The sequence below is a fragment of the Micromesistius poutassou genome, assembly GCF_964030765.1.
Source record: "Micromesistius poutassou genome assembly, chromosome: 12".
Taxonomy (NCBI): domain Eukaryota; kingdom Metazoa; phylum Chordata; class Actinopteri; order Gadiformes; family Gadidae; genus Micromesistius; species Micromesistius poutassou.
Genome location: NC_140282.1, coordinates 915323 through 942557, shown reverse-complemented (window position 1 = coordinate 942557; position 27235 = coordinate 915323). Strand labels below are relative to the sequence as shown.

Here is a 27235-nt window from a genome sequence, read left to right as displayed (position 1 = left end):
TTTAATCTAGAAGCTAGTCTGGTGTTTAAACTAGGAGCTAGTCTGGGTTGGTATTTAAACTAGGAGCTAGTCTAGTGTTCACAAAAAACTAGTCTGTTAAGTGCTTGAAGATACTTTTATATTACATACGTCTTTAAGATCACAGGGTCTCACCTGTATTTCATTCGGGGTACAGCAAACATACACTTCTGAAAAACATGCACAGATAATCCAGACGGTGGAACAGAGTGGGGTATCAGAGAGAGAGAGGACAGAGTGGGGTATCAGAGAGAGAGAGGACAGAGTGGGGTATCAGAGAGAGAGAGAGGACAGAGTGGGGTATCAGAGAGAGAGAGGACAGAGTGGGGCATCAGAGAGAGAGAGGACAGAGTGGGGTATCAGAGAGAGAGAGGACAGAGTGGGGTATCAGAGAGAGAGAGGACAGAGTGGGGCATCAGAGAGAGAGAGGACAGGTTTGTCAACATATAAAATATACAACACAGTGGAGGCGAGTCAAACTCTAATACCCCATTGAGCAAAGGCACATTTAGGTAATGTCTGATCATTAGAGGCAGCCCCCAGTATAACCAGTAGCAGACTGTGATTATACTGGGCAGCTCCCAGACGAACCATTTGCAGACTGGTTTAACCGTGCGGTGGTGGAGATGGAGATGATGATGGCGACGGGTGTAGTGGCGGTTTCGGAGTGTGAAATGAGTCTGCTTCATATTGCACATCAGGGGGTCGGGGGGGGGGGGGGGCAGGGGGGTTACAGCCAGGGGGTAGAGGAGTGGGCTTGGTTGAAGCTGTGAGGTCACTTCCTGCCGGCGGGGTCAGTCGGGGGTCAAGGTGCCGAGGTCCAGCTGGTCCTTGCGGCGGCGCTGCTGGCTGAGCAGCGAGCTGAAGGGGTACAGCTTGGCCTTGGCGGCGTACAGCTGCCCGGCGATGTCCACCTCGTAGTCGCCGCGCGTCACAAAGTCTGCGGCCAGGCCCCCCGGCGTCTCCACGAAGCCCAGGCACACGTGGCGCTCCAGCGTGTAGCTGTAGGCGCTGGAGGTGGTGGCGCCCACCAGCTGCCCGTTCCTGAGGATGGGCTCGCCCCACCAGGGCCACAGGTCCAGCTCCGTGTCGTGCTCCTCCAGCACCAGCATCACGAAGCGCCGCGACACGCCCTCCTGCCGCTGCTGCAGCAACGCCCCGCGCCCCACGAAGTCCATGTCCTACAGGGGGGGGGGGGGGGACACTGGTAACCATGGTGACGGGGGTACGACGGTGTGGTAACCATGGTGACGGGGGTACGACGGTGTGGTAACCATGGTGACGGGTGTACGACGGTGTGGTAACCATGGTGACGGGTGTGCGTAACCATGGTGACGGGTGTACGGCGGTGTGGTAACCATGGTGACGGGTGTACGTAACCATGGTGACGGGTGTACGACGGTGTGGTAACCATGGTGACGGGTGTACGACGGTGTGGTAACCATGGTGACGGGTGTACGACGGTGTGGTAACCATGGTGACGGGTGTACGACGGTGTGGTCACCATGGTGACGGGTGTACGACGGTGTGGTCACCATGGTGACGGGTGTACGACGGTGCGGACGAGTGCGTAACCAATGTGACCAATGTGACTATGATATGATTGGCCGTGAGGCGTCCAGAGGGTAACCATGGGTAACTGTAATATGCTGGTGTGGACTACACGGTTACCATGGTGACTATAATAGGACAGTGTGGAACAGAGAGTAACCATGGTGACTATTAAATGACGGCGGTGACTACGACCAGGCTGTAACCATGGTAACTATGATATGACGGTGGCGACCAGGCTGTAACCATGGTGACTATGATAAGATGGCAGTGACCAGGCTGTAACCATGGTGACTATGATATGACGCTGGCGACCAGGCTGTAACCATGGTGACTATGATATGACGGCGGCGACCAGGCTGTAACCATGGTGACTATGATATGACGCTGGCGACCAGGCTGTAACCATGGTGACTATGATATGACGCTGGCGACCAGGCTGTAACCATGGTGACTATGATAAGATGGTAGTGACCAGGCAGTAACCATGGTTACTATGATATGATAGTGTGGAACAGAGAGTAACCACGGTGACGTGACGTGACGGTGGCGACCAGGCCGTAACCATGGTGACAAATGGCGCATGATGGACCAGAGTCTCACCGAGTCGAGCTTGACTCTGAACTCGCGGCCGCACTCCAGCGGCGTGGTGAAGGAGTCCAGGTCCTGGCCCCAGAAGGCGAAGAACTTCTCGATGCGGAGGCTCCTCAGGGCGTAGTAGCCGGCGTTACGGACTCCGTACTTCTGGCCCACCGACATCACCTCGTTGTAGACATGGAGCGCGTACTAGAGGAGAGGGAGAGACGGAGAGGTGAGGCTCCAGACCAGGGGGGGGGGGGGGGGGGGGGAAGAGAGAGAGAGAGAGAGAGAGAGAGAGAGAGAGAGAGTGTCTAAGAGTGTGTCTCTGTGTGTGTGTGTGTGTGTGTGTGTGTGTGTGTGTGTGTGTGTGTGTGTGTGTGTGTGTGTGTGTGTGTGTGTGTGTACCTCAATAGGGATGTAGAGCATGAAGCCTGGCTCCCCGGTGTGCGTCATACTCATCACTCTGATCCCGTTAGCGTAGCCGACGCTCATTTCCTACACACAAACAAACAATTAATATCATTAATATCATTAATATCATTAATATCCATCTGAGTTAATAATGGTTACTATAGTAACAACGATAATACTAGAATATTATAAATGAATAACAATATGAATTAATAATGATGGTTAATACAGTAATAATGATTATTATACAATAGTAATATGAATCTCCTAATAAGAATATGCATTCATAATGCAGCAAGAATGAGAAATCATTTAAAGAAACACACACCACCTCTACCAACAAATTTACTTAAATAATAATATATTAATATATTATATTTTAATATATTAAAAATAATAACATTAAATATATACTTATATTATATATTGTATATAATACAATATGACGACAACGTGCACGTCCGTTCCCGTCATCTGCATTCAATTTGACAGAAAACATAATATAAGCCTTATTTATTATAATATAGACTTCAAGGTCACTTTGGATGTCCGTGGTTATCTATAGTATCTATTTCTATATCTGTGTCTATACCTATAGTGATCTATACCTTGCAGAACATGGAGGGGAAGTGATCAGGCGTCATGGAAACGTAGGACAGCTCGGCCAGGATGTCTGTGGCCCGGGGACCAATCAGATTGAGAGCTGGAGGACAGAGCATGAGGTGAGTGCAGCCCAGAGAATATAACAGGTAACAGGGAAGTGACTGATAAACATCAGAAAGAACTGGTTCATTTACAGAATGAACAAATAAATAATAACTGCACAATGTAGACATGTGTAAGGTGCCCCAACTTAATAAAACAATCCAACTGATAAGGTTGATCCAATTGATAAGGAAATGGGAATGAGAGATCAGAGTTCAAAGTTCAGCCAATCATTGCTCCAGGAACTTATATGTGTTCTATCTTGGTGAAAGTGTTAAATATGAGGTAGCTATGCGTCAATATATTTTGCTGTAGTCTTGAATCAATATATTAAGAGTTGTGTTCTTGATTCATTGATATGATTGTTTCATACATATGCCAGCCACCAATCAAATGCTGTTGTTTCCCCACACATACTCGGGCAGAAAAAATATATAATCGGTCCGAGAGAACAATGCCAGCCAAGGGCGTGTAGTCTATTTATATCCTCCCATAGTCGCTGCATGTCGTCATTAAAGTGTCAGTGAACCTTTTGTTTCGGCTGGAATTCAAACACAATGAGAATAACAAAAACATGTTTTTGGCTGGGAGTTCTATGAAGGAGTTATTATAAGGCGTTACTGCAGTGTTTACGACCCCACGGCAACTCTGTGGTACCCTTTTAGTACCGTCGTTGTGTACGAGCGTTATAAGGACCAATATTGTATATGTAACGTGCCACATACTACAAGAACAAGGGAACCATAACCTGTGGATCTCTTTTTTTGATAATCCTGCTTTTTTGATAATCCTGCTTGTGTTATTATGTGTATGTTATGTGATGTCTCTATGTCTTTGAGCTACTTGGACCCTGAATTTCCCCTAAGGATCAATAAAGTTACTATCTATCTATCCATCATAACCCTCCCTGGAATGTGAACATATAACTTAAACTGCTGCTCAGACAGAGCTTCACCCATCCACGCACACCCTGTCTGTGACAACGCTATCAACACCCTGTCTGTGACGACGCAAACAAAAACCACCGCCCAGATAGAGCTCCACACAGCCACAGACACCTCGCCACCGGTGTCCCGTCATCGAGAAGTTAAAGAGGCACGAAAAGAACGTTAGAGAGTGGAACGTTCACCAACTGGACGGCAGAAAGCGGCTAAATAATTGGATTTAACTCCTGTTTTCTCTGAATGATGGTTTTATTTCAGTAAACGTGATAAAATGGCATACAATACTATGTTGAAGATCATATAAGATATTATCACGATGTGGAGGTGATGTGGACTGACCCGTGTACTTCCAGGAGACGTCCTCCAGGTGGAGCTGTGGGTCGCTGGGCATGTGTTTCTTCATCCAGGACCAGCAGTGGACCTGCTGGTCACTCGGGGAGATGACGAAGAAGCTGACCAAGAAAATAAGTCATTTAATTCCATGATACTAGAATAAAGACAAGATTTATCAGTAACGATCTATCTTTATTTAAATGTTTCTATTTATTTGCGTGTTACAGTTTAAAAGTAGTCATTATCCTTATTATATTAATGAGGTAGGGGATAATGAGTGCTTTTATACCAGAATAGGAGAATAAATTCAAGATATACAGCATTTATAAAGCGCTTTTTTGTAACCAGTGGCCGCCCAAAGCGCTTTACAATATTACCTGACATTCACCCATTCATAAACACATTCACACATTCACACACTGACGGCGGAGTCAGCCACGCAGGGCGACAGCCAGCGGGTCAGGAGCAGTCAGGGTGAGGGCGTCTCGCTCAGGGACACCTCCACACTCCGCTAGGAGGAGCCGGGGATCGAACCAGCAACCTTGTGGTTACCAGCCGACCCGCTCTACCTCCTGAGCTACTGCCGCCCTCGTGAGATAGAGGATAAGTACTACTACAGGTACTATATAAGTACTGTAAGAGGTAGTGTATAAGTACAGTAAGAGGTAGTACCTGTTCTTGCTGAGGCGCACCACGCTGCAGTCGTTCTCGTAGCCTCCCTCTCGTTCAGCATGCCGGTGTGGACCATGTGACCCACGGGGACGTCCACGTCGTTGGCGCACAGGAACTGGAGGTAGTCCAGGGCCTGGTCCCCGGTGGACTGCACACACACACTACATTAACTCTCTCTCTCTCTCTCTCTCTCTCTCTCTCTCTCTCTCTCTCTCTCTCTCTCTCTCTCTCTCTCTCTCTCTCTCTCTCTCTCTCTCTCTCTCTCTCTCTCTCTCTCTCTCTCTCTCTCTCTCTCTCTCTCTCTCTCTCTCTCTCTCGGAGGTGATAGAGGAGGAGGTATCGGGTGGAGGAGAAGGAATAGGGTAGTGGAGGAGGTGGTAAAGGAGGAGGAGGTGGTAGAGGAGGAGGTGGTAGGAGGAGGTACAGGGTAGAGGAGGAGGTGGTAGAGGAGGAGGTGGTAGAGGAGGAGGTGGTAGTGGAGGAGGTGGTAGTGGAGGAGGTACAGGGTAGAGGAGGAGGTGGTAGAGGAGGAGGTACAGGGTAGAGGAGGAGGAGGTAGAGGAGGAGGTGGTAGTGGAGGAGGTGGTAGAGGAGGAGGAGGTAGAGGAGGAGGTGGTAGTGGAGGAGGAGGTAGAGGAGGAGGTGGTAGTGGAGGAGGTGGTAGAGGAGGAGGTACAGGGTAGAGGAGGAGGTGGTAGAGGAGGAGGAGGTAGAGGAGGAGGTGGTAGTGGAGGAGGTGGTAGAGGAGGAGGTACAGGGTAGAGGAGGAGGTGGTAGAGGAGGAGGTGGTAGAGGAGGAGGTACAGGGTAGAGGAGGAGGTGGTAGGAGGAGGTGGTAGAGGAGGAGGTGGTAGGAGGAGGTACAGGGTAGAGGAGGAGGTGGTAGAGGAGGAGGTGGTAGAGGAGGAGGAGGTAGTGGAGGAGGTGGTAGTGGAGGAGGTACAGGGTAGAGGAGGAGGTGGTAGAGGAGGAGGTACAGGGTAGAGGAGGAGGTGGTAGAGGAGGAGGTACAGGTCCTCACCGTCAGCTCAAACTTGGTGAAGGAGGACATGTCGATGACGCAGACGGCCTCCTTGCAGCACTTGACCTCTGACCCCACCAGGTCAAACCAGTCTGGCTTGTAGAAGGTCTTACTGTGGTCCAGAGACAGCAGGTCTACACACACACACACACACACACACACACACACACACACACACACACACACACACACACACACACACACACACACACACACACACACACACACACACACACACACACACATCAAGCTTCCTGGTTTCATCTAGGAGGAGGTGCTATAGAGCTAGGAGGAGGTGCTATAGAGTTATGGGAGGAGGTGCTATAGAGCTAGGAGGAGGTGCTATAGAGTTATGGGAGGAGGTGCTATAGAGCTAGGAGGAGGTGCTATAGAGCCAGGAGGAGGTGCTATAGAGCCAGGAGGAGGTGCTATAGAGTTAGGAGGAGGTGCTATAGAGCTAGGAGGAGGTGCTATAGAGCTAGGAGGAGGTGCTATAGAGCCAGGAGGAGGTGCTGTAGAGCTAGGAGGAGGTGCTGTAGAGCTAGGAGGAGGTGCTATAGAGCTAGGAGGAGGTGCTAGAGAGCTAGGAGGAGGTGCTATAGAGCCAGGAGGAGGTGCTATAGAGCCAGGAGGAGGTGCCGTACCTTTCCCGGCGGGGACAAAGTACTTGGGCCTCTCGAAGCCGTGCTTCTCCATCCAGCGCGCCCCCTGGGTGTCCAGCCGGTCGTACAGAGGGCTGGTCCTCAGCTGACGGCCCGTCTGGTAGTCCCAGCGGGGGACCTTCAGCTCATACAGCAGGGCTGACAGACAGACAGACAGACAGACAGACAGGCAGACAGACGGTATTAGTATAGTCTCTCAGGGTATTGTAGCGTAGTATAGTCACCCAGAGTATTCTACAGTAGTATAGTCTCCCAGAGTATTGTACAGTAGTATAGTCTCCCAGAGTATTGTACAGTAGTATAGTAACCCAGAGTATTGTACAGTAGTATAGTCTCCCAGAGTATTGTACAGTAGTATAGTAACCCAGAGTATTGTACAGTAGTATAGTAACCCAGAGTATTGTACAGTAGTATAGTCTCCCAGAGTATTCTACCGTAGTATAGTAACCCAGAGTATTCTACCACAGTATAGTAACCCAGAGTATTGTACAGTAGTATAGTAACCCAGAGTATTGTACAGTAGTATAGTAACCTAAGGTAGTGTAGAGGTAGAAGCGGACGTGACTCACGCATGACCTCCATCACCCGATGTCTGAGGAAGGTCCGACTGCTCTGCAGATTACCAAAGCGCTTGATGTCCAGCGGCCAAACGTTAGCTGTGGGATAGCCGTACACCATCCACTCTGCTAGATACCTGAGGGATCAATAAAGGTCATATTAAAACCATAAACCATCCACTCTGCTAGATACCTGAGGGATCAATAAAGGTCATATTAAAACCATAAACCATCCACTCTGCTAGATACCTGAGGTATCAATAAAGGTCGTATTAAAACCATAAACCATCCACTCTGCTAGATACCTGAGGTATCAATAAAGGTCGTATTAAAACCATAAACCATCCACTCTGCTAGATACCTGAGGGATCAATAAAGGTCATATTAAAACCATAAACCATCCACTCTGCTAGATACCTGAGGTATCAATAAAGGTCATATTAAAACCATAAACCATCCACTCTGCTAGATACCTGAGGTATCAATAAAGGTCATATTAAAACCATAAACCATCCACTCTGCTAGATACCTGAGGTATGAATAAAGGTCATATTAAAACCATAAACCATCCACTCTGCTAGATACCTGAGGTATGAATAAAGGTCATATTAAAACCATAAACCATCCACTCTGCTAGATACCTGAGGTATCAATAAAGGTCATATTAAAACCATAAACCATCCACTCTGCTAGATACCTGAGGTATGAATAAAGGTCATATTAAAACCATGGACTAGGATGTGTTAAGTATTAAACAAGGACGTGATACAAGAGTAATAAACTAGGATGTGTTACTAGAGTATTCAACTATTATAAATGATCTCTATACATAGGGTGTGTAACTAGAGTTTAAACCAGGATATGTTTATTGATTAACCATGTATCAAGTCATCAGTAGGACATGTGACGACCAGAGTAATGAACTAGGAATGCGTTGGATAAGAGGAGGAGTTACCGGCCCGCACCCCCGGCCAGCGCCAGGCCGGAGGAGTTCATCCCAGCCAGGACGTAGTACCCGTGCACCCCCGGGGTCTCCCCCATCAGGCAGCGCATGTCCGGGGTGAAGGACTCGGGACAGTTGACCAGCTGCTGGATCTCTTCTGACTCCAGCTGTGGCATCCGCCTCAGCAAGGCACTGAGCATGGGTTCTAGAAGGGGTTATGGTACACCACCCTATATCAACACGATATCACACATACAATATCACCCCTAAATGAGCTCCTATTGTAAAGGTCAGAGGTCAGCTACTAGAGCTAGAGGTCAGAGGTCAGCTACTAGAGGTCAGAGGTCAGCTACTAGAGCTAGAGGTCAGAGGTCAGCTACTAGAGGTCAGAGGTCAGCTACTAGAGCTAGAGGTCAGAGGTCAGCTACTAGAGGTCAGAGGTCAGCTACTAGAGCTAGAGGTGAGAGTTCAGCTCCTAGTTAGAGGTCAAAGGTTAGAAATCACTCCTAGTGTAGAGGTCAGAGGTCAGCTACTAGAGCTAGAGGTCAGCTCCTAATTAGAGGTCAAAGGTTAGAAATCACTCCTAGTGTAGAGGTCAGCTCCTACTGTAGAGGTCAGAGGTCAGCTCCTAGTGTAGAGGTCAGAGGTCAGCTCCTACTGTAGAGGTCAGAGGTCAGCTCCTAGTGTAGAGGTCAGAGGTCAGCTCCTAGTTTAGAGGTCAGAGGTCAGCTCCTAGTGTAGAGGTCAGAGGTCAGCTCCTAGTGTAGAGGTCAGCTCCTAGTGTAGAGGTCAGAGGTCAGCTCCTAGTGTAGAGGTCAGAGGTCAGCTCCTAGTGTAGAGGTCAGAGGTCAGCTCCTAGTGTAGAGGTCAGAGGTCAGCTCCTAGTGTAGAGGTCAGAGGTCAGCTCCTAGTGTAGAGGTCAGAGGTGAAATGAGCTCATAGGACGGGTTGTTGTACCAAAGTGGTCCCAGTCCTCCTGCATGTTCTGGACCTCCAGCTGGTTCCGTCCCTCCGTGAAGATGGGTTTAGGATTCTTCTCAAAACCCCCCGAGAGGACGCCTCCCTGCCAGGGACGCACGTAGATCCTCCCGTCCATATCCATGACAACTAGAGAGACATAGATCCATCACCACTAGAGAAACATAGATCCATGACCACTAGAGAAACATAGATCCATGACCACTAGAGAAACATAGATCCATGACCACTAGAGAGACATAAATCCATCACCACTAGAGACACAGAGAAACATAGATCCATCAACACTAGAGAAACAGACAGACATAGAGACAGACGTAGAGCCAGAGAGAGATAGAGAGACCTAGATCCATTACCACTAGTCATTAAAAGACGGAGAGACAGAGAAGCATAGAGAGACAGAGAGACAGTACTGAGAGGAGAGGGTGTGTTTGGTGTGAGACCTGGTGTGTTGGGTGGGAGGGGCTGCTTGAGAGGCTTGCTGAGGAGGTAGAAATGTTCACAGCCATGAAGAGGAATGGAAACCTTCACCTCGCTGGCCTGGCCCAGCTCATAGCCCCACTGGAACACATTTTAACATATATAACATACATTATTACATACATATATATATGTATATATATTATACATGCTATTTTATACATTATCATATATATATCATTCTATTTTATTATACATATGAAATACATTATACAAACATAACATTACTATATTATATTAGGTGAGTGCTGCAAGGCAGTGCCCAGATTTATTCTTCTCAGGCTTTATTCTTTATTATTCTTCCCAAACTTTGGCATCCATCTCCTCCCACAATTTTTCCCTTAAAGACTCCATCAACGCTAGAACCTTTCACACTAGAACCTGTCAAAGAAGAATCTGTCCGTCTAGCAAATGTCACACTAGAACCTGTCACCCTACAACCTCACCTGTCCTTATAGGACCTGTCAGAGTACAACCTGTCACCCTAGAACCACGTGCAAACCTCACCTTTTAGACTAGAACCTCAGTGGAGCCTCACTTTTTTATGAGAAAAACATCACTAGAACATCACCTGTCACACTACAACCCGGCTAGAAGCTATCGGACGAGAACTACACTAAACACGGCAGACTAGAACCTCAGTAGAACCGCAAATATGACACTAGAACCTCAGTAGAACCTCACCTGTCCCGCACAGTTGACAAAGTATTCACAGGCTATGGAGCCACGGTCCGTCTCCACTGCAGTCACATGACCTCTCTCCACCACGACCTGCTGAACAGTGGTCCTCTCCAGAATCTGAACGCCTGCACACACACACACACACACACACACACACACACACACACACACACACACACACACACACACACACACACACACACACACACACACACACACACACACACACACACACACACACACACACACACAGAGTTAATAAAGAAATAAATTGTATCATCATTTTAGAATTAAAGACAGAATTACAGCTAGCTTTGTTTTTCAAAAGCAAATCCTGCTACTCTCAAGCTTTGAGGGAGAGTTACTGCCAGTGGATCAACCAATCAGAGAGAGCCTTTTAAGTCCCAGACTGACCTTGTCCTGCAGCCGATACAGCCAGGGCTCGGTTGACGTCAGGCGGGGAGACGACAGCGTCTCCGGGGAGGTGCAGCGCCCCCACCAGGTCATGGATGTTCACCAGAGAGTGCAGCTTAGAAACCTCCTTAGGCTTTATGATGCTGCAGTTAATGCCCATCACCCTTTGGGGGAGAGAGAGAGAGATAAAGAGAGACAGAGAGAGACAGACAGACAGTGATGATGTCCCAACAATCCAATCAGGTCTTCTTTTTCTTACCTGAGTCTGGACGCCAGGCGCTTCAGAGACAGGAAGCGGTCTTGGTTCTGAGCAAGGCAAAGAGAGCCGGTCTTTACATAACCTGAAAGACACAAAACATCAGGGTTAGACCAACACCAACCCTGTAGAGTAGACCAACACTAACCCTATGTAGAGTAGACCAACACTAACCCTGTGTAGAGTAGACCAACACTAACCCTGTAGAGTAGACCAACACTAACCCTGTAGAGTAGACCAACACTAACCCTGTAGAGTAGACCAACACTAACCCTGTGGAGTAGACCAACACTAACCCTGTAGAGTAGACCAACACTAACCCTGTGTAGAGTAGACCAACACTAACCCTGTAGAGTAGACCAACACTAACCCTGTGTAGAGTAGACCAACACTAACCCTGTAGAGTAGACCAACACTAACCCTGTGTAGAGTAGACCAACACTAACCCTGTAGAGTAGACCAACACTAACCCTGTGGAGTAGACCAACACTAACCCTGTAGAGTAGACCAACACTAACCCTGTGTAGAGTAGACCAACACTAACCCTGTGTAGAGTAGACCAACACTAACCCTGTAGAGTAGACCAACACTAACCCTGTGTAGAGTAGACCAACACTAACCCTGTGTAGAGTAGACCAACACTAACCCTGTGTAGAGTAGACCAACACTAACCCTGTGTAGAGTAGACCAACACTAACCCTGTAGAGTAGACCAACACTAACCCTGTAGAGTAGACCAACACTAACCCTGTGTAGAGTAGACCAACACTAACCCTGTAGAGTAGACCAACACTAACCCTGTGTAGAGTAGACCAACACTAACCCTGTAGAGTAGACCAACACTAACCCTGTGTAGAGTAGACCAACACTAACCCTGTGTAGAGTAGACCAACACTAACCCTGTGTAGAGTAGACCAACACTAACCCTGTGTAGAGTAGACCAACACTAACCCTGTGTAGAGTAGACCAACACTAACCCTGTGGAGTACACCAAAACTCATCCTCGAGAGAAGACTAGGTGACTAAAGGAAAAGCAAAACCCTTAAAACGACTTATCTTAGATGAAATGTGAAATCTCGACTGAAATGCACAAAGGTTAAAAACATAGGATATGATTGAAATTGGCCTCCATTAGTCACCCGTCACCAGAAATGTCAGGTGACATCAATCAAACGTTATTGCTATACCCCTCAAATCTGACGGTACTGAGTGGCAGCTATTTTAGTGAGTGACAGCGAAAGAAAGAGTGTTGATAGTGGGCAGGGACTAGCTCAGAAGAGGCTGTCTGGTCTTCCTTTGAGGTAACGGGGTGTCTCACTGTCTAACAGGGTACCTGTGTTAACGCCCGTCTCCTCCTCCAGCTGCTGGTAGAGGCTGTTGGAGTAGTCCGCCATCTGGCTCTCGACGGAGATGGCCTTCGCCACGCTGACGATACCAGCACACATACGGGTGGTCCCGGCGCCCAGCCTGTAATAACCATAACCACATATATATATAATCATAATCACAATCAGAATAATAACTATAACTATACCCATAACTATAATCATTACCATAGCTTTAACTATAAATTAAGCTGTGTGCCTTCGGAGACGTTTAGGCTGTACTGAAGATCTGACGCAACCCAGTCGGTCACAGACAGATTAGTGGCTGACCTCCACACAGCAATCCTACGCCATATTGTAGCTTTGCTTTTTGTGTTATAGAGTAACACTGTAGTAAACTGTTGGTTCATAAAAACGCACCTAATCCGATTCAGGCAGGGACAGACACACACTATGAATTTATTGTTTTATTTCTTTATTTTTTGGGGGGGGGGGGGGGTTTTCCAACATTGACATTCTGTATTTGGGCCGGCCCTATATATATATATATATATATATATAGATAATGCATTACATAAATAAACTATCACCTCACCGTCCCTGCTCCAGCAGAAGGATGTCATTCCAGCCCAGCTTAGCCAGGTGGTATGCTACGGAGGTCCCCACGATGCCCCCCCCACAGATGACCACTTTGGCCTGGCTGGGCAGGGGGGGCTGGCTGTCCCCACTGAGGGCCCTGCGGTGGCTGGTGGAGACCCTATGCAAGGCCCCCCGCTGGAGCTGCAGCAGCCTGGGGAGCATAGCAGGGGACAAGCCCCCACAGCCCCGCACACACTGACGCATGGACCTGCTGGCACACAAGTTCAGTCAGTGTTATGCTTTGTGATACACAGACAGAACAGGCTGCTTCTGGGAGCCAATGGAATACCAGTACAGCAGCAGCTCTGTACAGCGTGTATATGTAGTTTACTACTAATAGTTAACACTAGTGATGGTTTAACTGCAGCTTACCATTCAACCAGCTAACACCAGTAATGGGTTTTACAGTCAACACTTATAATTGTTTCATTTCATCCTACCAGTGAACACACTAGTGAGGGTTAACTGCAGCCAACCAGTGAACACTAGTGAGGGTTTAACACCAGTTAACAGGTTGTCCTATTAATACACCCAACCAGCTGGGCTAGTGCTAGTTAGCAGGCCTTTAGCTCCAGTGCTGCTAATGACCTCCGACCTTGAGCGGAGCCACGGGGTCACCCCCGCAGGCTCCCTGCTCTGGGTTGATGCCGCTGGTTAGTTAGTTAGCTGGTTAGTTGGTTTGACTGGTTGGTACGTGGCTCACGCTGACAGCCACAGGTCAATGCTGACAGTAACGTTAGCTTCGGGTGAATGTTGATACAGTACAACATTAACAACAATAAACGTTACTTTAATCACCGTGTGCTCGGTCTGTTTTAACGGTATGCTCACCTTATCCACTTAGTTCAGATGGGTTGTGTGGAACAATAATAGAATACCGTTAACACATCAGCTCTGACAGCTAAGCTAACGTGCTAACTGTTTACAACCATCCTCTTGGTCTTCTTCTGGTGTTTTCTGCGCAGCTTCGGGGCGCAACGCCGCCGCCTCTGGTCTGGAAGGGAACTGAACTCTAACAGCGCTGACGTTAATTGGTATTTTTATTAGGTTGAGCATTCACTGAACTCTGGCCCTCAGCATAGAGTCAGTGTGATATAGTTAGATGGCACTTCAGCCCATGAATGTAACAAAAGATCACTGAGAGGGTAAATGTCCTCAACTGGTGAAATACGCAACCTCCCAGGTCGCAATCTGGGCTAATAGTGTACTTATTTTCAGTATATTGACGTTGAGCTTAATGACATTCTGGCAGAAATACACTTTATCTGAAATATACTGTAAATAAACTTATAAAATGTTTAAGATGTATACTGAAACAACACTTTAAAGACATTAGCGTTGGTATATTTATTTCAAGTACACTTACATTGAACTTAAATAGATCTCAGAAGAAGTATAATTTTCCAAAACAAAGTGTAAAGTATATTTCTGAAAAAAATACTTGGAATGAATTATGTACTTCAGAAAAATACTTTTAATACACTTAAGTGCACTTAAAGACCTATCGCTAAAGACGATAGCGCGCCAGTCATGGGTTTTGGGGTTTTGGGGTGACTTTCGAGAGAGACCTGGAGGAAGGGGTGGGTTTTTCTTTCTCTCCAGTTGGATCCATGTTCCACCGGGACCACCAGAGGGGGCTTTGTTACCCGGGTCCAGCGCTATTCCCGGGACCACCGAAGGGCGCTACGTTACCCGGGGCCACCAGAGGGCGCTGTGCCACCCTAGCCACCCAGAGGCGGGTAAAACTTCTCCAAATGAAACTCCCCAGTTTCTATTACTCATAGCGCACAGGATAGATTGCCCTGGGTTAAAAAAATATATATACCTACAAATGTATAGATATAGATACATAGATAGATATTTATACCAATACGCCTAATGATATATATATATAAATAAGTATTAATTTAGGGACTAAAAGGAGAGCCAGTAGCTTCACAATCTAATTGTGATCTGTCAACGTTTTTCCATACGAGTCCTGTTGTGACGTCAGCGCCGGGGCAGTCCCTCGCGCAGCTTCCTACTTCAGAAGCAGACTTCCAGAGACAGTCGAGTCGAGCGTCGCTCCCACGGGGAACTCCCACACCACACCGGCGCGTGCTGTCAGCTCACCTGGCGCAGGTAGACCAGATGGATTCGGTCACTTGCCGGGTCCAGTACCTGGAGGACTCGGACCCGTTCGTGTGCACCAACTTCCCCGAGCCGCGGAGACCGCTGCAGATCGACCTGGACCAGAACCTGGCGCTCAGTGAGCTGATTGCGGGGATCCAGAACCTTCTGGGGGCTCCTCTCAAGGTGAATTTGCCGACTGTCAGTCCCGCAGATACATATAACAACATGTGGCCTCTTACTGGACAGGGCAGCTTTTAATGTTACCGCCTGATAACACTTTATAGCTTTGATTCGTCTTTGGAAGTGATTTCCCAACTACCATCGGGTCATCGGACCTGCGAACTTTTCGGGGGAGGAATGGGGGGGGGGGGGGGGGGGGTAATTAATGAATCATATCTCACATATTTCGTAAAAGAGAAAAGCGATCTGGAGTTTTTTTTCGGAGTTTCGTTGTGCATCATGCTCCAAGAATAAATGTAAGTCTCCACAAGGAGCTGTAAAACTAAAACCTACCCCGCACCAAGTTCTTGGATCAGAACTACTGTTCTACAACCGCTTGTACCTCGGTGTTGGATCGGGACTACTGTTGGACCCGATGGGTCAGAGGGCAGTACTGCAGTAGGCTACTGCAGTACTGGTCCAGTTCCAGAACTGGAGGATGGTTTGATAGATACTGTATGTGTGATGAGTGATGAGTCAATGCTCTAATGATGATCATCTAAACATGAATCCACATGTCCTTAGTTTCCTTGTAATTTCACACACTTTTCCTTTTTTTCCCTTTTATTTTACACACACACACACACACACGCACACGCACACGCACACGCACACACACACACATACAGGGAGGAAGGGCTGTTGACAGCAGATATAATGACAGGAAGCTAGAAGTCACAGTAAGACAGTTTGTTAAAATAAAAGACAGAAGCTATCCAGTGTCTTAAATAGCACTTCCTTGTTGTCCTAGTTAGGAAATTGTGATTACCCGCCTACTAACATTCAGCCCTATCTCCGTTGACTAGTGAGTATGAAACATATACTACATAAAATACAAGGATGAAAAGGCACGTCACAAAGCATCATCTGGAGGTCCCTTTCTGAACATCTGGTTTGATCTAGTCATGAAGTCTTCTTGTAAGTTAGTCAACTACAGCTAACCGTCTGTCATCTGGGAGGTCGGGTTGGTTGAAATGTTGATTCTTTAACTCACAGTTCCAAGCTTTCAAGGAAACCGATATTCACTGGTCCCTCTGTCCCTCTGTCTGTCTGTCCCTCTGTCCCTCTGTCTGTCTGTCTGTCTGTCTGTCTGTGTGTGTGTGTGTCCCAGGTGGAGGACAGTACTCTCCAGGTGTCTTCCAGGGGGAACTATGTGGACCTGGAGTGTTCTCTGGCGGAGCAGAGGGACGACCTGGGGAACTTCTACCAGGATATAGAGTAACTCACCCTCGACCTCACCACCGCATCGCCCGGCCTCACAGCTGGAGCCACTGTCAGGTCTAACGGGAGGGAGACAGGTCTAATAGAGCAGTGAGACAGGTCTAACGGCAGGGAGACTGGTGTAATAGAGCAGTGAGACAGGTCTAACGGGAGGGAGACAGGTCTAACGGGAGGGAGACAGGTCTAACGGGAGGGAGACAGGTCTAACGGGAGGGAGACAGGTCTAACGGGAGGGAGACAGGTCTAACGGAGGGAGACAGGTCTAACGGTAGTGAGACAGGTCTAAATGCAGTGAGACAGGTCTAACGGGGTCTCACAGCAGTGAAACAGGTGTAATAGAGCAGTGAGACAGTGCTAATGACAGGTCTAACAGCAGTAAGACCGGTTTCACAGAGCAGTGAGACAGGTCTTGCAGAGCAGTGAGACAGGTCTAACGGCAGTGAGAAAGTTCTAAAAGTAGTGAGACAGGTTGAACAGTAGTGAGACAGGTCTAAGAGAGCAGTGAGACCAGCATAACAGAAGTGAGATGTCTCAGAGCAGTGAGACAGGTCGAACAGTAGTGAGACAGTTCTAACAGAGCGGTGAGACAGGTCTAACGGTAGTGAGACAGGTCTAACAGAGCGGTGAGACAGGTCTAACGGTAGTGAGACAGGTCTAACGGTATTGAGACAGGTCTTACAGCATTGAGGAAGGTCTAGCATAGCAGTGAGACGGGTCTAAAAGTAGTGACACAGCAGGAAAATGTAGTTCTCCCGGGAACGTGTGTGTGGTACAATGATGTCACCACGAAATCCTTTCTTAAATTTTCCATTTATAGCCAACATTTTCTCTTTCCCACAATCTTCTCTCTCTCTCTCTCTCTCTCTCTCTCTCTCTCTCTCTCTCTCTCTCTCTCTCTCTCTCTCTCTCTCTCTCTCTCTCTCTCTCTCTCTCTCTCTCTCTCTCTCTCTCTCTCTCTCTCTCTCTCCAGAAATGGAAGAAGCCCATCCTGATTTTGCGGACTCTGCTATCTGTACGGGTACACTGCATTCTGGGTAATTACTTTCCTCCCTGGATCTTGTGGAACAAGTAACTACGCTTACAATTATGGAAAAATATTTTGTATTTCTGAAAGAACATGAGTGACTACCTAACCCCAACCATATCCCCAGAATACCATTGCTTTAGTCTAATGGAATTTATTTAGTGGAAGGTTTAGTTAGGAGTTATGGTAAGGGTTATTTAGGGTTGTGGCTGTAAGGGTTAGGTAGGCTTAGGTTAGATTTGTTGGGGCACCCCGGTGGCGCACTGGGCTAAAGCGCGTACCATATAGGCACAGTCCTGAGACCCAGGATCGAATCCGGCCTGGGTCATTTACTGCATGTCCTCCCGTCTGTCTGCCACGCTTCCTCTCTATCTCTCTCTATAATAAAAGCAGACAAAACGCAAAAAAAATAGATCTTTAAGGTTAGAAGAGTTATAGGACTTTCACACATGAACTCTGGATAAACTCTGGAGAATCAGGCTGGGAGATGATCAGGAAGGAGTTGCCCTTTCCAGGAGATAAGCTTCATCAGACATGTGACACATAATGAAGATACTCTGTGTACTTTAGGCGAGGGGTGGCAGCTGGGAGGGCGTGTAGGAGGAAGAAACGTGACTATGCAGCGAAGTCACAGTGTTTTGTTTACAACACATCTAAGATGGTGGCTGAGGAGACCCACTCTGTGATGATGACTGTTTTTGATGTGAAATGCATCCTGCATTTATTAAGACGTATCCGCAATACAACAGAGGAGTGGAATGCGGGAAAAATGACTCAAATGCAGGCAGGAAGGGCCAAGGACAAGGCTCCCGGTTTTGCACCGGTCGCATGATAGAAACGTCATCAACTAGGGAACAATTCCCTGGTAGGAATCCACCTAACCTGACCGTAACCACACAGGACTGCACTGGCCTTTCTCAGACTCTGGTTACAGAGTACCAGAGTACCACAGAGTTCTCCAGGACATGGTCCCAGTAGGCCCTAGTTTACTGCATGTACATTGGTTTTAGGATGGCATGTCCTTAGCTATTTCGGTTTCAGTTCATAGCCCTCTCAGGGCTACGTTGATTCCCTTTGGGGTCTGATTCCTATCAGACCCGCCTGTAAAGAAGAGAGTCTAGCTGCCACGGTGGGAGGTCGTATGGGGACGTGGGCTGACTGGAGCTGGGGTTGGTCAAGCCCTGTCGCACCCTTTCTGCTGGTTAATCCTCCCTCAGCCTCTGGGCTTGAGCCAGCAGGGGGATGTGATCCACTCTGGTGTCTGGGGATGGTTAGTGTTAGTCAGGGATATGGTTAGGGTTAAGGTTAGTGTTAGTTAGGGATATGGTTAAGGTTAGTGTTAGTTAGGGATATGGTTAGGGTTAAGGTTAGTGTTAGTCAGGGATATGGTTAGGGTTAGGGTTAGTCAGGGATATGGTTAGGGTTAGGGTTAGTGTTAGTCAGGGATATGGTTATGGTTAGTGTTAGTCAGGGATATGGTTAGGGTTAAGGTTAGTGTTAGTTAGGGATATGGTTAAGGTTAGTGTTAGGGTTAAGGTTAGTGTTAGTTAGGGATATGGTTAAGGTTAAGGTTAGTGTTAGTCAGGGATATGGTTATGGTTAGTGTTAGTCAGGGATATGGTTAGGGTTAAGGTTAGTGTTAGTTAGGGATATGGTTAAGGTTAGTGTTAGGGTTAAGGTTAGTGTTAGTTAGGGATATGGTTAGGGTTAAGGTTAGTGTTAGTCAGGGATATGGTTATGGTTAGTGTTAGTCAGGGATATGGTTAGGGTTAAGGTTAGTGTTAGTTAGGGATATGGTTAAGGTTAGTGTTAGGGATATGGTTAGGGTTAAGGTTAGTGTTAGTTAGGGATATGGTTAGGGTTAAGGTTAGTGTTAGTCAGGGATATGGTTAGGGTTAAGGTTAGTGTTAGTCAGGGATATGGTTATGGTTAGTGTTAGTCAGGGATATGGTTAGGGTTAAGGTTAGTGTTAGTCAGGGATATGGTTATGGTTAGTGTTAGTCAGGGATATGGTTAGGGTTAAGGTTAGTGTTAGTCAGGGATATGGTTATGGTTAGTGTTAGTCAGGGATATGGTTAGGGTTAAGGTTAGTGTTAGTTAGGGATATGGTTAAGGTTAGTGTTAGGGATATGGTTAGGGTTAGTTAGGGATATGGTTAGGGTTAAGGTTAGTGTTAGTTAGGGATATGGTTAGGGTTAAGGTTAGTGTTAGTTAGGGATGTGGTTATGGCTGGTTGGAGTTACTATGGAAGAGTTTGTGTGGTGGGGGGAATGCAGGCTCTTATCTCCTAAGACATGGAGGCAGAAACCCGCTACTTTAGCATCATTAGCACAAACAGGAAATACCACGGCCAGCACATCGCACAACTTCCTGGCTCTATAGGACGGCTGACCTGTCTGCCTGCTTGTCTCTCTTTGGGTATGAGTGTAGAATGTAACATGTTTATTTCGAACTCTGAGTCACCCACACGACACGCGTTACCCACTAACACACACACACACTACTGGCACACACGTATGCATGTCTACACACACTCGCTAAGAACACACACACCGTAGGACACACACTCGGTACAAATCACATGAGGTAGGACACACACTGGCAGTGTTGTCCCAGCTGTCCTGAGGTCTGAGTCACGCTCTATTACTGACCCAAACACACAACAGATTCACATATCATGAGGTCATCAGAACCACACGCCAACAATACTACAAATACAACAGCAGTTTATTTATATAGTAAACCACAACCGTGTGTGTGTGTGTGTGTGTGTGTGTGTGTGTGTGTGTGTGTGTGTGTGTGTGTGTGTGTGTGTGTGTGTGTGTGTGTGTGTGTGTGTGTGTGTGTGTGTGTGTGTGTGTGCATGCGCGCACGCACGCATGCGTGTGTGTGTGCGTGCGTGCATGCGTGCGTGCGTGCATGTGATGAAAGTAAACAGAACTGTTTTGATTTCACAGACATTTTCTGAAAGTTCGCTCTAAATATGTGGTCGATGGAAACTAGAAGTTAGTTCTAGATATGAAGCACATAGAAACTAGAAGGTAGTAATAGATATGTATTAAATGATAGATATGTTGTAGTAATAACTAGAAGTAAGGTCTAGATATGTGGTAGATAGAATTGGAGCTTTCTCACAGCTGGTAGAGCGACCTGTGTTCCGCTGAACAGGAAGTCAGCAGCAATTGAAGCCTTCTTCGACCCTTGACCCCTGTATCCTGAGTGGAGGGCATTTAGCAGACGCTTTCATCCGAAGCGATACAGTTGTCAGAAGAAAAACAACAACACTATATCACTGGCGGTACAGTAAGGATGTTCATAGAACCAAGTGGCAAGCACCAACAATCACTAGGTTAACCCATTCCCCGTATACAACAGAGATAGCTAGGATAAGACGCAACACGATGCTAAGTACTATTTTTAAGTGCCAGGACGTACGACGTACAATAAGTGAGTAGGGGAGGAGAAGGGGCGGTGGGGGGTGCAGAGTCAGAGTCCAGGTGAACTCTGAACAAGTGAGTCTTGAGTCTCTTGCGGAGGCTGGTGAGTGACTCTGCCCTCCTGACAATGACTGGGAGCGCGTTCCGCCAGCGCCCTGCCAAAACAGAGAAGAATTGTGACTTTGTTGTTTGACCTTTGCTTGCTTTTAGCTGTGTGTGTGTGTGTGTGTGTGTGTGTGTGTGTGTGTGTGTGTGTGTGTGTGTGTGTGTGTGTGTGTGTGTGTGTGTGTGTGTGTGTGTGTGTGTGTGTGTGTGTGTGTGTGTGTGTGTGCGTGCGCAAAACTTGCAACATTTTCAATATTCACAAGGTGGATGAGTGGTAATTGTTATTATGATACATAGATTAAAGTTATTATATATGTTTGAATGTGTATTTATGTGTAATAGTGTGTTTATTAAGGGGTATTTATGTGTATTGGTGTATGATTATCTCTGTGTATCTTTATACAGAGAAGCTGTATAATGTGTGTGTCTGTGTATTTTCATATAGAGAAGCTTTATCGATGTGTATTGTAGCTTTATTTATTTACTGTTTTAAAGAGAAGCTGTTTAGTGTGTATTGATGTGTGTGTGTGTGTGTGTGTGTGTGTGTGTGTGTTGTTCTATAGAGAAGCTGTATAGTGTGTATTGATGTGTGTGTGTGTGTGTGTTGTTCTATAGAGAAGCTGTATAACTCTCACGGCCCGGAGCTCCGGCGCGCTCTCTTCTCTCTCAAGCAGCTCTTCCAGGTGAGACAGGAAGTCCTTCCTGCTCCGATACTTCCTCTTCCTGTTGGATATAATTAAATGTTACTATAAGTGTGGCTGATAGGCTAACGTAACTGAGCCTACTCTAGGCTAGTATTCTAGTGGTATAATTAACAGTGTCATCTCATAGTAAGTAAGGTAGGCTAATAGTAATAATAGACTACTAATAGTATATTAGTAGAAGTAGTATAGTAGTAGTATAAAATAGTACTAGTAATAAAAGTGTTGTCAAGTAGTGAAGTCTCATAATTGAGTCGTCTCTCAACTAGAAGTCAGGCCATCATTGTAAATAAGAACTTGTTCTTAATGATCTGCCTGGTTAAATAAAGGTTTAATAAAAAAAAAAGAAGTCTGGTAGTGTTTTCTAATAGTTTTATGTAGTCTAATAGTCTAATAGACTGAGTGTGAAGTTGTGTCTAGTCTTATAATATAGTCTAGTCGTCTAGTCTCATAGTCTAGTAGTTGAATAGTGCAGTATAATAGTTGAGTCTACTCTAGGCCAGCAGTCTGCTGCTGTTCTTCCGTTAAACTACACTGGCCTGGCTCGGCGCGGTCCAGCCCAGCATGGCTGTGATTTGCATCTCCATCGCAGCCGGGCGACCCACCTGAAGGTGTGTCTTCACCTGATGACCTGCTCTTCTAGAGTCGATGACACCACAACAAACCACTTTTATTATCTTTTTTACTTTTATTTTATGGCCTACCATAAGTTTGAGATTTAAGAGACATTCAATATATTTGGGTTTCGGAACAGACACAATGATATCCGTGATGATGAATTCAGTTTGACTTTTTCAGTTTGAATATCCTCAAACTAGAATCTCTGCGGTGTGCTTCTGTCCAAACCTCCTTTACCCTTCATAATAATAAAGACTCTAGCCATACGCTCTGTGCAGGAAGATGCGTCTCAAACACAAGACACACAGTTAATTGTATTTTTTTGGACTCTAGGACAGAAGTCTAATAGTTTAGTAGTCGTATAGTCTAAAAGTCCAGTCGTCTAACTGTCAAATAATGCAGTCTAATAATAATATTCTACAATGCTGAGATTCTACATTATATATACGATTCTGAACTTCTGGTTCTAGAGTCTAGTACCAGGGGTTAGAGGTTTTATTCTAGAACCAGGGGTTAACGAAATTGTGGTTGCTGTCAACAACTATTTATAAAGTGAACAACGCAACAGAAAAACAACAGAACACAACAGAGGATATTTGTAAGTGTTGAGCAAGAAACCACCCGTGGTCACCCGTGGTCCCAGGCCTATGAAGCTCTCTCTAACTCTCTAACCCTTTTAAAGGTACACAATGGGAATATATATATAGATATCTATTTCTATATAGATATCTCTATCTTTCTATGGTTACTGGGAACCTGTTTGCCGGCTCGTTAAAGTGGTTTACTGTTTCGCGTCAGTCCCCTGAGGAGGTATAAATAGCGTGTTCATCCATGTCCTTAAGTGTCTTCTTAGGAAACATAAAAGATTTTGAACAAGATTTTGTTTCATCCTGTGACAACATTATGATCTTGTTAGCCTATTCTACCTTTAGTAGAGATTGTAATGTAGAACCAAACCCTGTAGAACCAAACCCCGACACCCCAAGCAATGAGGTGCGAAGCGACAATGTAGCATGAACGGTGTGTTCACTGTCTGCCTCCTCTCATCAAGGCTCTCTGGTTAGGTTTGTTGTCTCGTCAGATAATAGCTGAAGGATTGTGCATCGGCTATCTAAAACGGGAAAGGAAGGAAATAACCATTTCGGTGCAACGGCATGCTCTCTCTAGGTGGTGGTGATGATGATGATGATGATGATGATGTTTTCACAGGACGATGAGGATCTGGTCCCAGAGTTCGTGGTCTCAGAGGGCCTCACCTGCTTCATCAAGGTCGGAGCGGAAGCTGACCACAACTACCAGAACTACATCCTCAGAGGTAACCCTGACCCTGACCCTGACCCTAACCCTAACTACATCCTCAGAGGTAACCCTGACCCTAACCCTGACCCTAACCCTAACTACATCCTCAGAGGTAACCCTGACCCTGACCCTGACCCTAACCCTAACCCTAACTACATCCTCAGAGGTACCCCTGACCCTAACCCTAACCCTAACTACATCCTCCGAGGTACCCCTGACCCTAACCCTAACCCTAACTACATCCTCAGAGGTACCCCTGACCCTAACCCTGACCCTAACCCTGACCCTGACCCTAACCCTAACCCTAACTACATCCTCAGAGGTACCCCTGACCCTAACCCTAACCCTGACCCTGACCCTAACTACACCCTCAGAGGTACCCCTGACCCTAACCCTGACCCTGACCCTAACCCTAACCCTGACCCTAACTACACCCTCAGAGGTACCCCTGACCCTAACCCTAACCCTAACCCTAACCCTAACTACACCCTCAGAGGTATCGGTCTCCCTGTCCGTCTGTCTGTCTGTCTCTAGCTCTGAGCCAGACCATGCTGTCTGTCTGTCTGTCTCTAGCTCTGAGCCAGATCATGCTGTTTGTGGACGGGATGAACGGGGTGATTGGCCACAATGAGACGGTCCAGTGGCTCTACACTCTGACAGGAAGTCTGGTGAGTTGCACCTCCTCCCATGACAACAGCATGTGTTAAGGTTAGGGTCTAGTATTCTGTGTTGGGGTCTAGTGTTCTGTGTTGAGGTCTAGTGTTCTGTGTTGAGGTCTAGTGTTCTGTGTTGAGGTCTAGTGTTCTGTGTTGAGGTCTAGTGTTCTGTGTTGAGGTTCGGGTCCAGTTTAGGGATTGACCGATATGGATTTTTTTAGGGCCGATACCAATATGTTTCCATCGGCCTTAGCCGATGACCGATACGCCGATACCGATTTTCTTGAGCCGATATTTGGAGCCGATGCTGCTTTTGCTCCCTCAATTTACATCATAAAAATGAAACAATGATGAGAACAAATGTTACAAGTCTCAATTTAAAAAAGGAACATTTATTGAACTGTCTGTAAATCATGCCGGGGGAAAAATAAAAAATAAAAAAATAAAAACCAAAAAAAACAAGAAACAAAGCATGATGACGCTGTGTGTGTGTGTGTGTGTGTGTGTGTGTGTGTGTGTGTGTGTGTGTGTGTGTGTGTGTGTGTGTGTGTGTGTGTGTGTGTGTGTGTGTGTGTGTGTGTGTGTGTGTGTGTGTGTGTGTGTGTGTGTGTGCGCGCGCGTGTGGTCAGTCTCGCCTGGTGGTGAAGACGGCCCTGAAGCTGCTCATCGTGTTCGTGGAATACAACGAGTCCAACAGTCCTCTGCTGATCAGCGCCGTCGACACCGTGGACCACAAGAGAGGTTCGTCCTCCCTCTGCTCTCTCAACGCTTGTCTTTCTGTCTCATTGTGGTAACTAACGTACAGCGGGAAAACTTACGGAAGTACAGAAACGTCGCAGAGTTAACGGAAGTGTGTGTGTGTGTGTGTGTGTGTGTGTGTGTGTGTGTGTGTGTGTGTGTGTGTGTGTGTGTGTGTGTGTGTGTGTGTGTGTGTGTGTGTGTGTGTGTGTGTGTGTGTGTGTGTGTGTGTGTGCGTGTCCTAGGTGTGGAGTCTTTTAGGTACGTGATGGACATCCTGGAGGAGAAGAACGGCTTTGACAACGAGCTCCTCATCTACACCATGACACTCCTCAACAAGGTACCAGTACTCCCAGTACCAAACTCAGGTTTAACTCCCAGTATTACTCAGTCCAACTCCCATTATAACTACCAGTTGAACTCAATTATTACTCCCAGTACATTTTCTTGTATATCTTCCAGTATATTTCCAAGTACAACTCTCAGTATAAATCCAGTATATCTCCCGATGTAACTCACTCTCATTCTCACTCACCTTATAACTCCCAGTTTGTCTCCCAGTATAACATATATCATAATTCCTAGTATACCTCCAGGTTTATCTCCTGGTCTAACTCCCAGAATAATTCTCAATATAACCAGTATAACTCCCAATACAACTCCAAGTTTATCTCCCAGCATAACCCCTGTAACTCCCAGTACATCTCCCAGTCTAACTTCCACCGCTCCCATTGTCCACCAGTAGGAGACTGTGGTTGTATTGGTCTACTCCCAGTGTACGCCAGTAGGAAACGTGTGGTTCTACTGGGCGGCTAACAGTGGTCACCGATAGAAGACCGGTTGAACTGACCGTTCCCAGTGCAACCAGTATAACCAGTGTGTCTGTTGCAGACGCTGGCAGCCCTTCCTGACCAGGACTCGTTCTACGACGTGACCGACTCCCTGGAGCGTCTGGGCATGGAGCGGCTCATGCAGAAACACACCAGCAACAAAAGCCTGGAGCCGGAGCTCCGGCAGCAGTTCACCATCTACGAGGTGACCATCCTAAACCCTACCCCTAACCCTAACCCTAACCCTCCTAAACCCTACCCCTAACCCTAGCCCTAACCCTACCCCTAACCCTACCCCTAACCCTAGCCCTGGAGGACTAAACCCTACCCCTAACCCTCCTAAACCCTACCCCTAACCCTAGCCCTGGAGGACTAAACACTAACCCTAACCCTCCTAAACCCTAGCCCTAACCCAAGCCCTGGAGGTCTAAACTTTAAAGCGATAAAACCCAGGTCCTAAACCAGCAGCATTAGTCTACCAGCAGGGTTAGTTAGTCTACCAGCAGGGTTAGTTAGTGTACCAGCAGGGTTAGTTAGTCTACCAGCAGGGTTAGTTAGTGTACCAGCAGGGTTAGTTAGTCTACCAGCAGGGTTAGTTAGTGTATTAGCAGGGTCAGTCAGGGGTTAGTTAGTGTAGCAGCGGGGTCAGTCAGGGGTCAGTCAGGGGTCAGTCAGGGGTCAGTCAGTGTAGCAGCGGGGTCAGTCAGGGGTCAGTCAGTGTAGCAGAGGGGTCAGTCAGGGGTCAGTCAGTGTAGCAGCGGGGTCAGTCAGGGGTTAGTTAGTGTAGTAGCGGGGTCAGTCAGGGGTCAGTCAGGGGTCAGTCAGGGGTCAGTCAGGGGTCAGTCGGTGACCTCTGGGCCGTGCCGTCGCCCCCTGCAGGCCGCCCTGCGGTACGAGGACGGGGACCTGGAGGACTCGTCCCCTCAGCTCCGCAGGGAGCGACGCAAGGTCTCCAACGACCAGGAGGGGAGGAGGAGCCGCCGCACCTCCGCCCAGAACCTCCCGGACCTCCTCTCCCCCGCCTCCTCCGACGTCTCCTCCGTCAGCACCAGCTCCCTGGGGGGGGGGGGCAAGAGGGGGGGCAGCCTGACCTCTGACCTCAGCACC

The 27235-nt window shown here is 47.2% G+C and overlaps 3 protein-coding genes across 3 annotated transcripts in view; 2 read left to right on the top strand and 1 right to left on the bottom strand.

Annotated features, from left to right (window-relative positions):
* Positions 1-109: 109 nt before the first annotated feature.
* Positions 110-14114, bottom strand: pdpr (pyruvate dehydrogenase phosphatase regulatory subunit). The gene is given in 19 exon segments (XM_084476645.1): positions 110-1199; positions 2173-2355; positions 2554-2643; positions 3168-3262; positions 4548-4660; positions 5214-5262; positions 5265-5361; positions 6235-6368; positions 6879-7034; positions 7466-7590; positions 8409-8601; positions 9354-9503; positions 9818-9935; positions 10539-10660; positions 10950-11113; positions 11209-11290; positions 12538-12671; positions 13125-13376; positions 14000-14114. Coding segments are annotated over 18 exon segments (2640 nt in total). The 5' UTR covers positions 13373-13376; positions 14000-14114; the 3' UTR covers positions 110-812.
* A 1108-nt stretch (positions 14115-15222) lies between these two features.
* LOC311356789 (FH1/FH2 domain-containing protein 1-like) lies at positions 15223-16834 on the top strand. Its single transcript, XM_084476646.1, has 2 exons — positions 15223-15463; positions 16611-16834. Exons 1-2 carry the CDS (start codon positions 15299-15301, stop codon positions 16719-16721), a joined length of 276 nt encoding a protein of 91 aa, XP_084332772.1. The 5' UTR covers positions 15223-15298; the 3' UTR covers positions 16722-16834.
* A 5124-nt stretch (positions 16835-21958) lies between these two features.
* LOC311356077 (FH1/FH2 domain-containing protein 1-like) overlaps positions 21959-27235 on the top strand; it is a gene marked incomplete at its 3' end in the record, with an annotated part of 26953 nt that continues 21676 nt past the window's right edge. The window contains exons 1-7 of the mRNA XM_084475857.1: positions 21959-21969; positions 23815-23920; positions 24478-24572; positions 25190-25301; positions 25544-25638; positions 26190-26333; positions 27008-27235. The exon at positions 27008-27235 is cut by the window's right edge and continues 110 nt beyond it. Coding sequence (XP_084331983.1) covers positions 24492-24572; positions 25190-25301; positions 25544-25638; positions 26190-26333; positions 27008-27235 — 660 coding nt within the window. The 5' untranslated portion in view covers positions 21959-21969; positions 23815-23920; positions 24478-24491. The remainder of the gene's footprint in view (positions 21970-23814; positions 23921-24477; positions 24573-25189; positions 25302-25543; positions 25639-26189; positions 26334-27007) is intronic.

Coding starts and splice junctions, on each gene's coding strand:
- LOC311356789 (XM_084476646.1), top strand. CDS start 15,299: ATGGATTCGGTCACTTGCCGGGTCCAGTACCTGGAGGACTCGGACCCG. Junction 15,464..16,610: donor TTCTGGGGGCTCCTCTCAAG/GTGAATTTGCCG, acceptor TGTGTGTCCCAG/GTGGAGGACAGTACTCTCCA.